Source organism: Lepisosteus platostomus, chromosome 9 (genome assembly GCF_059453375.1).
Source record: "Lepisosteus platostomus isolate fLepPlt1 chromosome 9, fLepPlt1.hap1, whole genome shotgun sequence".
NCBI classification, from domain to species: domain Eukaryota; kingdom Metazoa; phylum Chordata; class Actinopteri; order Semionotiformes; family Lepisosteidae; genus Lepisosteus; species Lepisosteus platostomus.
In genome coordinates, this window is record NC_142619.1 from 24340407 (window position 1) to 24354493 (window position 14087).

Sequence of the window (14087 nt, forward strand, 5' to 3'; positions counted from 1 at the left end):
GAATCACAGTAATATATTTAATGTAATATATGTACAGTACAGTTTTTTTTCCCATTAATGTAGTAAATTTCTTTATCAAAGGCACCTTACATAATACAAGCTAATAAAATATAATAATGTTTATCATCCATATCATCAATAAAAGTACTCAAATTAACAGAATGAAGTGCTTCTTTACATTGTACAACATTCTTAAAGTAAATGAATGGGACAACTTAAAATAATATTAATATGTACTAATTGGAACAAATTCGTACATGAGATCTTTATGAACTACAAATTAAAGTCAGTGGGCACCAGAGAGATGGGCAAGATGAAGGCCAGGATGGGTACAAGGGAGAGAGATTGGGCAAGTGTGACTGACAGTGTCATCTCTATGATGGAAGGGCAGATATGGTAAATGACAGGAAGCAGTGAGCCATTGATGCAGTGGGTGAGAACTTTTTCCCAGTTTGAAACTCAACAATGAGATTCTCATAGAAAGTTGAGCAAGCAGGGGCAACAGAAATATTGTACATCAGGAAGGGGACAGCAGAAATCTACCATCAGTACATTGTCCAGAAGGTCAAGGTGTAGTGACATAGAATGAAGAAAAGGTAGCTGGTGTGGCTGCATTATTTGAGGAAATCCTGGTTTTTGCTGAAGGCTAGAGAGTCTAGAAAGTGAGAAATAGAATAGGTGGAAACGATGTCTAGTTCAAGACAATTTCACAGATCTGGTGGAAGACCAGAGAGAAAGTAGAAGGTTACCACATCAAGTTACCCAGTCATGATGTTGAAGCTGATAGTCTGGGTCAATGACATACCAAAAGCTACCAAATGTGCAGATTACTGAATAGCCTCCTTTCATCGCAAACCTTTATAGGTTTAACAGGAAAGATATGAGACTGGAGTTCAGATGAACACTGGTTATATATGACATGAAACCAGAGGATGTTAAAAATAGCAGAGATTTTTATAATCTGCAAGTACAAGAACAACTGACTGTAGGCTGAAAAAATAAATAGAAATATTGTGATAAATGAAACTGTAAGGCAGAAGGCAGGATGCAACAAAGTTATCTGAGCAAACCATTTAGAGTTTAAAATACAAATTATGCAAAAGGATCAGGAAATGCAACATATTACAGGACATCTAAAGTAAATTGCAGTACAGCCCACCTACACTGAATAGCATAAACTGCCATATTTTCAACCACAAATAGCACTCATAGTATTCATCTAGGTTTTTATATAACCAAAAACCTGCTACTTAGTAACACTCTTTGCAGCACCAGAATTAATCAAATCTAAGATTCAGTAATAATGAGAATGTGCTCTATGGATTGACACAGCTATTTTAGAAACTTTTTTTTTTTTTCCTCAGTCGTATATCAAACACAGTGACTCTAACAAAGAAACTATGTAGGAGAGATGTGTATATCACTTCTGACTCTCACCTACAGTGCGATGACAAGAACTTTAGACGAGGACCTTCTTGGAGAAGACAGTTTCCTCCACGGGAAGTCCATGGAATTAGCATGATGCCCGGATCATCTGAAACTCTGCCTGCTGGTTTCCGCCTGACCACCACATCAGGACAGTCACGCAAGATGGCATCAGAAGGTGAGGGGAGTTAGCGTTGACATCTGAGTTGTAGCATGCACAGCGGTTCAATTTCAGTATTCAGCTGTAAGTTGTTCTGACTGATCAAGAACCCTTAGTGCTCCGAATCCAATACAAAAAACGTTCACTATAATACTTACAAAAAACAAATAGTACAGAGAAAAAAGAAAACTACCGACTTTACAAGACACATTCTTAACATTGTATGTAGACATCATGCAAACATATAGTAATGCATAAAGCTTACATGACAATACTGATTTGTGAAACAATTTTTATTCTACAGTGTCACCTGAAAACTGAAACAAAGAAAAGAAAATGATACCAGTTAACATTTCCTTTAGTGAGCTCGAAGAGATTATAGTTGACAATTTTGAGTCTGGATTTCAGATTAGCATCTGTACATCGTGCTAGGGCATTCTGACTCTGTTTTTGTTGTTCTGTTTTGGTTTGGTGCTGCATTATAGTTCTCTTTGAGGTGTTGGATGACAGTCCTGAAGACTTGTTAATGGACTGGTGTCAAGGTCAGGTATACCTACACAGTACCAGGGCTGTCTTTCCAGCTCAGTGATCCTCTGACCTCTGCCCCCTTGGTCTCTGCAGAGATTTTTCCGACATCAGCCTTCATATTCTCATCTGTCCTTTTTGTGCCCTGTGAGCTGAGACTGTCTTGTTGAAGTGTCCATAGGGGATCGTTGATGTAAGCTCTTGAAATGGTAATCTCACAAAGAGCTGTTCACAGTAAACGTGGAAAAGGAAAATTTGGGATTTGTGTTTCTTCAAACCTCTCTAAACAACCTAAGGTGGACTACTTGGTCCTAGCTAAGACATGTTTTCAGTGAATCCCCATGTCCTTTAAACTACTGCATTTTATCACTCTCTTGTACCCTTTCTTGTGATTCCCCACAAATAAAGATTAGCTTCAAACCATGATTCATGTTTTAATAACTTCAAAATTGACCCCTCATTCATGGCTTAAAAATTTCAGAATGATCCTTCACTCTCCCTCTCAGAATCTATGACTTCCTCTGGCTGGAGTGAGAACATGGATGACATTTTGCCTAATCATGTTATGTTGTACTGTATATATGTACCCTACCCACATTCAGCTGTCCTTTTCCCAGTTTCCGTCCATGGGGTGTGTCACAGATAACAGTGGATTAAAGCCATTTTGCATTTTGCAGTTGCCTCATCAGCAGTGCAGCGGCTAGACAGTTCAACTGTGCGGACATACTCCTGCTGAGGTGCTAACAGAAAAAAATGGCTCTGAGTTGTAAGTAAAGACTGGGTGTGGGGGGGGAGGGCCAGTATCATTAAACAGAAGCCAAACAATTTGGAAATTATTCTTCATAAGACATTATACCTAAACCTAAACAATTGCAGATATACAGTTCATAAACCGTTATCCAAAATGGAAGATGGGGGGGTTAATAAGTCAATTAATAACATTTTCTGGTACATATGTTCTATTTTATTTTAAATTAATTTTTTTAATATACTATTAAATTCAGAAATTAGAGTAAAAACAACATACAGTAGATATTTGCAAAAAAAATAATTAACAAATCTAAAAAATGTAGTTTGCTGTCATGTGCATATGAAGAAAGTGCTGGAAACTGGAGTGTATTTTGACACCTTTAGAGGCCTTGGCAGTCCTTTCAGAAAGTACTGTACATGGTTCTTCTTTTGCAACAATAAATTTAGATAAATTTCTAAAGCCAAAGACAGTGGAAGCGTTAGTTGTTTTGCAATCGCAGTATGTAAAGTTTACTTTTAAAGCTTTAAAATATGATTTAAAAAAGTGATTCTGCTTTGAATAATCATGCTTTGTGTTGTCTACATTCATGTTATTAAGTTGAAAACACTTGACACACACATGTATACGTACAGGAAGTGGACAAAGAAAATGGAAATACCACTTCACTCTCACTTAATACGGAGCTGGGCCACTATGTATGGCCAGTATCTACTGTAGCATTTTGCAGGAGGAATACAACAGGATTCTTCCATGATGAAGTCAATAATCTCATCCCTGGTTGACTAAGGTGGCAAACACAAACTCAGGTGTCATTCCAAAATATAATTGACATTGACAGTTTAGCCAGAAATGTTCTATTCAAATTAATATTCCACTTTCTACAGTGGTTTCCCTTGCTAGAAAATGTAGGTTCCCCTAAGATTAAAAAAAAAAGATACATCTTCATGCTCCAGTAAGCCCTAGGTATTGGGAAAATGGTTCTGGTAAGTGACATGATCACGTGCTGCATCTGAGCCACAGCAAACGACATATAAAGGAAAACAAACTGGTTTGAGGGTGAAAGATGTATCAGTCGATCAGTTTGTTTTCAATGAAAATTCAGGGAGTATTTTCAGTATGAAACAGATGAAAACTGTTTCAAAACTGTTTAGAAATAAGAATTTATTTATTTTTTTGCGCTGCAGTTTAGTTACTAGATAGGAACATTTTTAGCCTTAATGGTGAAATATGGAATGTCAAAAATAAGGAAATCTGCAAACAGTGCACAGTTTTTTGTGTGGGTTACCATTCTGTGGAAATTGCAATAAAAAGCAGGGATTCAATTTTCTATGAGCCCTGCCTGTAAGTCAAAGACATGTCTGTTTTTTTTTTCTGACAGCTCATATCAGTGCGTTTCCAAAATGTTACAGTATGAGCAAAATGAATGTAATCTTTTTTAATCTCAGGTCCCAAGGCATGTTACTCACCACACACAGCTGCCACTGGCTGGTGAGAACAATGAAGCTGATGCAATGCAAAGAACTGAGGGGATAGAAATCATGCCTATAGGTCGTGGAATTTTAAAGCTCCGTTTCTCAAGGGATGAAAGAGTCCCCCAGCACCTTACATTTTCCTTCAAATGACATCTTTGGTTTGCTCAAAGAAAAAGAAAAAATAATCAGATTTAATTCTACTGTATACTTAGATGTACATAAGCACAATGAATGAGTACTGGAGCCAACTGAATGTGTTGTATTTTAAACACCTCTCAACGTATTGACTAGTTTCAGGGTTTGTATAAATCAGTGGTTTCCAATCCTAGTACCGGAGAACCGATGTCTGGTCATTTATTCTTCAACTGAGCTCTGAATTGAAAAGGCTACTTTATCCCTCTAATTGAATTTCCTGGTTAATTAGATATCTTTAATCCATTTGTGAACTTAGCCATTTTTTACATTGCTGCATGTACGTTATGGTGAAGACATTTGCTAGTTAAGCAAGTCCTGTCTTGTATCTGTCTAACAGCTCTTAAAAGGTGACCAATACTGATGTCTGGATTGGAATAACATTGTTCCATTGTTCCACTATTCCATTGTTTTGGTGTTTGTTAGCAAACAACATATACTGTAATTCCTCTCCATAAAAGACATTGTATCTTTTCTAGATCCCAATTTAGCAAAACCTATTCTTTGTCTTTTGGGTCTAAAATAGGATCTTCTTTTATTTTTACCCTGCAGTAAAGTACAGAACTGAAATGTGAGTTGAATAGGCTATGGAGTTAGTGATCAGCTGTAAACTATGCTGGAGGGATTGATAAGGGGAAACATCGTGCAACTGAGATATTAGGTTAAAAGCAACATACCCTTGTTTGTAATTAGAAAATATTTCATGTGTTTAACTGCCAATCAAATTTTGGGAAAAACAGACTGAAAAGGAGGTTAAGTGACAAAAATTCTGATAACTTATCATTGGGAAGACTAACTAAAAGAGCTCATTACCTTTATAGATAAGAAACCTCTGGAAAAGAATTAGCCAGTTTTTAAATCCAAAACCTTATTTTTCTATGGTAGGTTTCTCCATGTCAGTGGTGTCTGGATCCTTCTCTTCTGCTCGATGAGGCTCCTTGAAGTCTCCCTACTTTGAAGATCGTCATCTGAAAAAAACTAGATGCACTGCCAGGAAACACTAAAAAAATAAACTAGGGCCATCTACAGGACAAAAAGTTAAACTGTCCTTTCAGCAGTTAATAGCCAAGTCCATGTAACTGGGCACCAACATACTGTAAGGTGCTACAAAGATACTTACAGACCTGTCATATTGTTGCAGTTTCTACCGTTTTCTTGTAACATACTAGTTGATATTATGTACTGTGTATGTATTTCTTTACAGGAAATATGTAGGGTCTTTGTAAATGAATATAAATATGGCAGTTTTTATATATATAAATTATATATACATGGGGTTTGTGAGAATACCCTGATGTCATTTCCATGTTTAAAGATGCTGCTGTTTGTACCTTTTTTTCATTAAACCATTTTTACAAGTCATGTTTTTCATAGTGGTCAGGTTTCCAAATTTAGCAGTGATAGCACCTTGAAGAAAAATAGCTTTTAAAGCTGGTTTGATACCAGTCATAGCACTGCATTATCTTCAGCTGTGAAACCTGCCTCCATGTAGTGTACAGTCCTGTGAGTTGTTGCTAACTTTAACCAGAAGGAAACAAATCTTTACTGGAAAGTAGGATTTCCAGGAAACACACAGCAAAGCACTGTGATTTTTAGTCCCTCCATCTAGCAATGTACACTTAATATTTGCACCTTTAGCTATGGACCAAGATATTTTTTTTTCTGAAGCACTTGATGGAATTTCATTTTTTAACAGTAAGATTCAGTAGATTGATACAGGACTTTTTCATTAATGTTTCACTATGTTACAATTAAATAAAAGGCTAAATAAAATAGGATCACCGTTACCCTTTGAATCTTCATGCTTTCAGCTGAGCTGTCTTTTTTTCTGTCAACTTCTACTGCTGAAATCACTTTATCGAATGAAATAACTGAAAGACAGAGCTAAAATTGTAGTGTGTACAGAATATATCAAATGTAATAGTCAAGAGGAATTTAAAGAAAAAAATACCTATTGCTTGTTGTGACTTTATTTAGTGTTGCTATGACTGTTTACTCTGTTTCTGTATGAGTTTTCAGAGTGATCTTTTGGAATCTTTCCTTTCCATAGTTGCTAACTCATTGCTGCTTTATCTTAGCAAAACACCTGTCTTTTAGTTATTTCTACAAGTAGTTTGTTCTTGATTTTTTGTCAATGTTTTTTTTTCTTTGCACGTACAGAAAATCTTATTTGTTTTACTTTGTGTCCATTTTTATTTATTATTGACTGTTTTTCGGTCAAAAATAAATGGTGATCTAACAAATTTACATTGTCAATAAAATACTGTCAAATAGTGTCAACTGTACTTTTTTTCTGCACAATCCAGCAGTTATTTGCCTCAAAGTACATTATATGTGAATTACATTACACATCAGAAGATAAAGCAGTTATGGACTACTTTCACCACAGATATAGAAACAAAACTACAGTGATTTAGGAATAAAATATAATTTAAGGAGGATCTTCCTGGAAAATGTGAAACATTTAAACATTTATGTGAAATTCATTAAGATGTTTGGACTTTTCTCACTTCACTTCACTTCACTTCTTTTATCACCCTATCTGTCAGCAAAATATATAATGTACAGTCTGAACGATATACATCAAATATATAAAATACATTTGCATAGTATGTAAGGTATTTTTCTGTTTATTTTTTCAAATTAGGGTTTTTTTCTGGTACACTGTATGTTAACTATTGTCTTTGTTAGTGTACAGCATACAGTATCTCAAGAGAAATCTGTCAAGGGAAACTGATTTTTAATGCTTCGCTAAGTAATTATCCTTGCAGCACTTGCTGAGAATTCTAAATCCCTTATGCTAGTTCAATTTTGGTGTGAAGTTAACTAAAAAAATGAGTAGCTTAGAGGCAGTAATTCAAAATAAAACAAAGTTCCTGTACAAAATCTGATTTACAGTCCTTCCCCTGATGATTATTTAAAAACTGATTAAAGGCCACTTATTTTCCACATGCGGTACGCACAGCAGTATAGCTATTGTACAAAGTTAAATTGTAACAGCTACATGTATATCTAAATATTTTGCTTGCTAGATGAGTCTGAATGTCTTCTGTTAACGTCATTTTCCATCAATTTGATCTTTATTGATATTTCACCTCAATGGAAAACATTTTCATCAGAAAAGGTAACATGAAAAGCACAAAAACAAACAATAAAAAAACCTGTGAGGCAAGGTTAAAACAAAATACCTTTTTGTATCACTGATTTTAAATTCCACTTGCTGACAGATCTATCATAAAACATTAAACATTTATGATGCCCTGCAACATCGCTTTGATGTGTGGTTAGCTCAAATTCACAGTAAGAGATTCACACTGCATTAATGAAGCACTCTTTAAATATCTAGAGTAGTGGTTTCTATTAGTGGCATGTCTACTTAAGAAGGAAATAAACTTATCTTTGGAACATTTGTAGGAGTAGATAACAACATACTGTATGTGTCATTTTCATCAACAGAATTATGTGGTTTTATTCTAATGTGTATACACATTTTCACAGCATTAAAATGTTTTCTGTTTACTAATTTATATGATGATTATTTCTTTTTTACAAAAAGTGTGCAAACAAGTTTAAGTGACTGCATTTCAATCATCTGTAGACTTACATCAGTTTACAGTGATCTAAGCGTGTGTGTGTGTTACCCACACAGGCTCAGACACTTTCAATTATTTTATATAATAGGTTTTTATAAAGACGGCACCTGGAGAGTACAGGGACAACTGTATGAGTCCATCAACAGTACAAAAAGAATGTAAGTGTTTTCTTAACTATTGTGCTTTTGTTTAGCTTTCTTACCACATGATTACAGTCATAATACAACACAAACAGCAATTTTTACTTGGTCCTACACTTGGTACTTTTGGACATTTACATTTCTTCTGTAAATAATATACTACAACAATCTTTTCAAAGTTAATTAAGCTAGCTCTGCAGTCCATTTAAATTAAGCATGTTTTAATCAACTACTTTTTCTGTGTTAATTGTAAAATTAAAGATGCTTGGAATTACTTAATGTACTCCAGTATTACATATACATTTCTAAAATAGAGGACAGGGTTCATTAAACTGTCATTTTCTGAAAAATAATTTACCTATCTTAATGAGCAGTTTTATTATCTATTATTATCTTTAAATGTGAAGGTCTTATTAAATTTAAAAAACTCATGTTTTAGATAATCATGTTAAAATAAGCAAACCAATATCACCCTTCTAGATAATAATGCTGGTGTTTTATTACATTATTTTGTGCTCAGCAAAAATATGTCAAAAGCTGCCTAGCCTAAAAGTATGTAGATGAGCAGAAGAACATGCTATACCACATTAATAAACATAACATTCTTGTTTTGTAATATAACAAATTGTACACAAAAATTGTACTCAAAATGAGTCTATGGTAATTTCTCATACAAAAAAGAAAATTTTGATTTCAGAATCTACACAAGTGTTTTCTCGAAGCACTCACCAACTGCAAAGCTTTCTGATATACAGGTGTTCAGATACTGTATACAGATATAACTTTCAGAGATCCTTTTTAAGGATGTCTTCAATTTCCTTGAACACAACAGGGTCTTCAATGGTAGGAGATATCTGAGAAAACAAAAACAAAAAAATCTAACCTTTATTTTTCAGATCCCCATATTTATTCCATCTCAAACTAAGGCCAGATTAATTTTTAAATATACTTAAAACGTCACATACAGTAAAGCCAAATTAAAAAAAATGAATGTGTGATCTTTCATATTCTTTTAAGACTGGTTTCATCAGATATACAGTTCAGTTACTCTTCTGCCATTAATAATCCATTAAAATGGTCTTAGTGAATAATTATCCATAGTTTAAATCACATACAAATAGGTAAAGACTGTAAAATATTCATAAAATGTCTAAAGATAAGTAATTACAGAGTTGGATAAATAAGAAGCATCATATACTAATGCATATTGTCTGCAAGCTCTGAAATTTAAAATTATTTTTTTTCAAATATCCGCAAGAAACAAACACAAACAAGGAAGACAGATAAAACTATGAAGGTAACAAGGTCGGTCTTCTTCCGAATTCTAGAAACTCTCAACTACCTTGTAGGCTTTTCTGCTAACAAGTGCCGCAAGAGTGGAACGTGGAATCTTTCCAGAGCGTGTCTTTGGTAACCTGTTCACAAAGACCACCTTCCTGAATGCAGCTACAGGACCGATGCTTTCCCGAACCAGTCTGACTATCTCTTCCACAACGTCTTCTTCTTTTGTCTGCAGATCTAGGACAAATACAGAGAAAAATGGTACTTCTCTCTGCAAAAGATAGTGGTGTTGGAAATGGCAATAGAACCTCTTAAACAACTGCAGAAAATCTTGTTCCACAGTTTCCATACTCTTCATACTCTGCTATATATAGTGCATCTCAATATCTAAGGGACGTATAGGTAGTTGTGTTAATGTGCAATATGCATCCAGAATGACAGCATTAGAAGAAAAAAAACAAAATCAAAAGTGTCTGTTTTAAAAATAAAATAAGGGTAATACATTTTGTAATGTATGTGTAACTATATTACATGTATTTCACAGCTCCATCTTATTCTACATATAACATGGAACATTGAATTCATTAATCCTAAAATGTAGTTTAGATCAATAGGACATACTGTATGCTAACTGAAGACCCAGAATGAAAATGTGTATTCTGCATGGCATAACTACAGAACTGTATATTAAAGTATTAACACCCTGTGTCTGCTACTTAGAGATTGTGAAGTGTAAATTACTGTACATTACTTGTATAATAATAGTATATACATATAACTAGCATGCACTACATAGGATATAGTATTTGTGTTAAATAGTGTTCTTGCAGTATATTTCACAGCTTTAATAAGACTGATCAGCTTCACCAGTGTTTCTTCTTCAGACCATGTCAATTTTGAGCTGATGAATTATATAGAAACAGCATTATTATACACAAGTATTCATTTCAAACAAAATAACATAATTCAGGTGCATAGTACCTGGTGAGCTATACTTCATCAATTCAGTGCAATGGTGTAGTTATAGGCCTCTCTTATTCACATTACAGAGGTATTAGAGGGAGGGACTATATTTAAAATGCTTTCTGAAGAAAATGACAAATATCCATGGACCTCTTCTTATCGGACATTGCTCCTGTGTTCCCTCTAATTAGGAAGGAAGTTCATTCAGAGGTGAGTACTGTTGTTGTAGCAGCTGTTCTTCGTGGCAGTATAGCTCACTGCTCCAGCTGCAGTGCTGTATACTCAAACACCCAGAAGACTGGGTCTGTTGAGGTCAGCTTCTTTGTGCTGAACACTTTCTTTTTGGAGAAGTCTAGCAATTCTATAGATGAATTATTTGTCCATTTTTCTTTGCAAACTTGTTTAAGCTTTGTCATGTTGGTTGTGGATCAAGGCAATTTTCAGTTCTTAGCATAGAGTTTCAAAGAGATTTAAATCAGGATTCCAGTATAGCTCTAACTGCTCTAAGTTGAATTTGCATTCCAGTTTTAGGTCTTTAGCTGAATGAAGCAAGTTGCCATCTAAGATCTGCCTGTACTTTGCTTCATCATCTTCCCCTCAGTTGACTTGACAGGATTCCCAGTCCCTGATGATAAAGAGCAGACATATAATAATGCTTCCACTACTATGCTTCACTGTATGGTACTCTATGGTACATGTTCCATGAAGTATTTATCTATACCCAAAAAGACACTTAGTGTCTTTGAAATTATTTAACCTTCTCCTTCGCCTTTTTGTGTTGTTTTGAAAGTTCCTCGGTCTTAATGATGGAATTCTTGCTTTAAATTCACTACCTCACTGAGAGACCTGGCAGAAACAGGTGTTTTTATTCTGAAATCATGTGAATCAATATTCCATAGAGTAGCCATTCAACAAATTATGTGACATGTCAAAGTAATATTATTTACCTGAACTAATTTATGCTTGCCATAGCATAGGAGGTGAATACTTATGCAATCAACGTGTTTTAGGGTTTGATTTTTCTTTGCAATTTTGCTGATATTTAACATCTTCAAGCCATAGAATTGTTTAGTCTGAGCATTCATGTTTGTAATATAAATATAATAAAAACGTGTACATCGTGTTTCATTCAACAAAATAAAACATCATTGGAAGGGAAAGAATTTGGCTAGGCAAAGTATACTATATGAGATACAGTATATGCTGTATATACTATATACTGTATATAAAACCTATATTTATTAGAAGACATACAGATGCAGCCATTCAAAGTGCGCGGTACAGACACGTACCGGAGGTAATTGGCTAAGGCGTCGCGCATCGTGACGCAAGATGACGCGGGGTACCGCGGTACATGATTGGTTGACCGACAGGGGCACTCGTGGTCCGTTGGTCTGTCGTAGAAAGATTTACAGTAAACGTCTTTACTGTGCCCGTTGTAGTATTTAATATTTATATGGAATTTTACCACTGAAGGGAAATCTTAGTGCCTGGACATAAAAAGAATAGGAGCATACTGCAAAGCGTGTGAAGGCAATAAACGATATTCATTTTGGAACTTAAACATACAGTATATGGCTGATCTTGGTACTTTAAAGTAAAAAATACACACCAGTATTCCATTTCTCCCTAAACATTTTAAGCATCGAAGTCTTTAACTAAAGAGATACCGGAGTCAACAAGCATACTTTTAGAATTTGATTAATAGGGAATATAATATGGAATCGCATATCTAAAGAATTTAATAACAATATGATTATATTCATGTACTGCGACAGGGCTGTGTAGGGCTGTTTCGCCTCCCTCTTCATGCGACTTCCCTTGTAGCCTACTGGTATACGTGCCCGACTACCAACTCACGGGTTGTGTGTTCAAATCCAGCTGGTGCTGGACTTTTCTTTTAACAAACATTTCTTCGAAAAAATAGAATAGCGATATTATGGACAATCAATTGACTTTTATATTTCAAAATATCACAACATGATCGATTCTAAGTCATTTTTGATAACAATCAACAAACAAACATTTCTTTGAAAAAATGAGATGTTTCCCTTGGTCAGAGATATAAATATATAATATATAAATAAATTAAATTTAACTAACGTGAAATAGCGTGTGAAAAAGTGTTAGTTTTAAGCTTTTCTGCTTATATAATATGGAATCGCGTATCTAAAGAATTTAATAACGATATGATTATATTCGTGTACTGCGACAGGGCTGTGTAGGGCTGTTTCACCTCTCTCTTCATGCGACATTACCAGGAAGAGGATTTCTTTCTATTCGAAACGTGTATTTTAAAAGTTTAAGAAGTAAAAACCTTACAGCGTACACAGATTTCTAAACTGATCAGGATCGTTATCTTTGTCTTATGTATAATAATGTTCACCGCTCTGTCCAGCAAATTAATAATAAACTTTATTTTATATAGCGTTTTAAACGAATAAGTAATTAGATTGCTCATAAACCTAATCACTTGATTTTTCTTTTTATTTAGGCTCAGATTTCAACTATAGATCGTATTATTAATAACCATAATAACAACCAACCAACAAAAACAACCATATAAACATAATACCAACCAAAAACATAGATAACGACCACAATACAAAATCAAATATATCAAACCATTATACTCTCGCAAATTCCTCCAATTATCATAATCCCGCCCCTTATGCACCAAACCCTCCTCCCATCCCAGTTTATCCTCTTTATCATAAACAAAATCCACCTCAATTTTCAACATAAAGCATTACACAAAATCAATACCTCAACACTCCATACTCAACAACGATAATTCACAAACAGCCAGAACATGTAACTCCACATTCCCAAACAGACCTCATTTCCATAGCCCCGCCCCTTATGCAAAACCAACATCCCTCCCCTGTTCTCTCTCTCCCCTGGCGTTTGTAATCGTTTTTATTTTCAAATAAATTTTAGCAAAGTCATGTATTTTAAAAATCTTAAGATTTTTATATTTATGTCTTTATTTAGTGGTTTCATTAGTGACAAAGGCTAGTGACCTTTGTTTCATTAGTGACAAAGGCTAAAAGGGCTTTTATGTAAACCATGTTTGCTATTAATTCATTCAGGGCTAAAGTATGTTCATTGTCTTCAAATGAAAGAAGGGTTCCTTTTGCCGTGGTCATAAGCTGGTTCATACAGAAATGTAGAGATCCAGGCTCAGAACACACAGCTTCATTAGCTAATACATTTGCAGGACAACTAGAGAAGACGTTTTACAGAGGATGGATTTTTAGAAACATCCCATCAGTGACATCACTGAAGTCAACTCCTAGGTACTGTAACTGTCGTGTGGAAAGTTTCACAAGAATCAGACAAAGGTTTAAGCATCGCTTGTTCTAGATAAAACTGCAAAAAAAAAACAACAACCCATAATGTACTTCTTTGCGGCTCTGTTTGCCCAAATCATATATTCACAACGTGAAATCTAGAAAATAATATTACGTAACCAAAATCCACAATATGGAAACAGAACCTGTGTAATTGTTGACAGATGATGTACTCGTAACATTTTTACAAGACGAACTACAACATTTAAAAAATGACTTGTATGTACTTGAT

General features: G+C 34.7%; 2 protein-coding genes across 18 annotated transcripts in view; one reads left to right on the top strand and one right to left on the bottom strand.

Moving 5' to 3' along the window:
* Positions 1-6801, top strand: part of ppfia2 (PTPRF interacting protein alpha 2) — a 308407-nt gene extending 301606 nt beyond the window's left edge. For 8 of the 16 annotated variants that reach the window (XM_088647226.1, XM_088647228.1, XM_088647234.1 and 5 more), the window contains 4 exons: positions 1444-1603; positions 2071-2127; positions 2788-2876; positions 5411-6801. In XM_088647226.1, coding sequence (XP_088503352.1) covers positions 1444-1603; positions 2071-2127; positions 2788-2846 — 276 coding nt within the window. In that variant the 3' untranslated portion in view covers positions 2847-2876; positions 5411-6801. The remainder of the gene's footprint in view (positions 1-1443; positions 1604-2070; positions 2128-2787; positions 2877-5410) is intronic. The other 8 variants (XM_088647231.1, XM_088647233.1, XM_088647236.1 and 5 more) reach the window with 3 other exon arrangements.
* A 771-nt stretch (positions 6802-7572) lies between these two features.
* The window catches only part of acss3 (acyl-CoA synthetase short chain family member 3), a 98773-nt gene continuing 92258 nt past the window's right edge, over positions 7573-14087 (bottom strand). For both annotated transcript variants that reach the window (XM_088647244.1, XM_088647243.1), the window contains exons 15-16: positions 9601-9776; positions 7573-9112 (exon numbers count right to left, since the gene is read on the bottom strand). In XM_088647244.1, the coding sequence (XP_088503370.1) occupies positions 9617-9776 (160 nt within the window). In that variant the 3' untranslated portion in view covers positions 7573-9112; positions 9601-9616. The remainder of the gene's footprint in view (positions 9113-9600; positions 9777-14087) is intronic.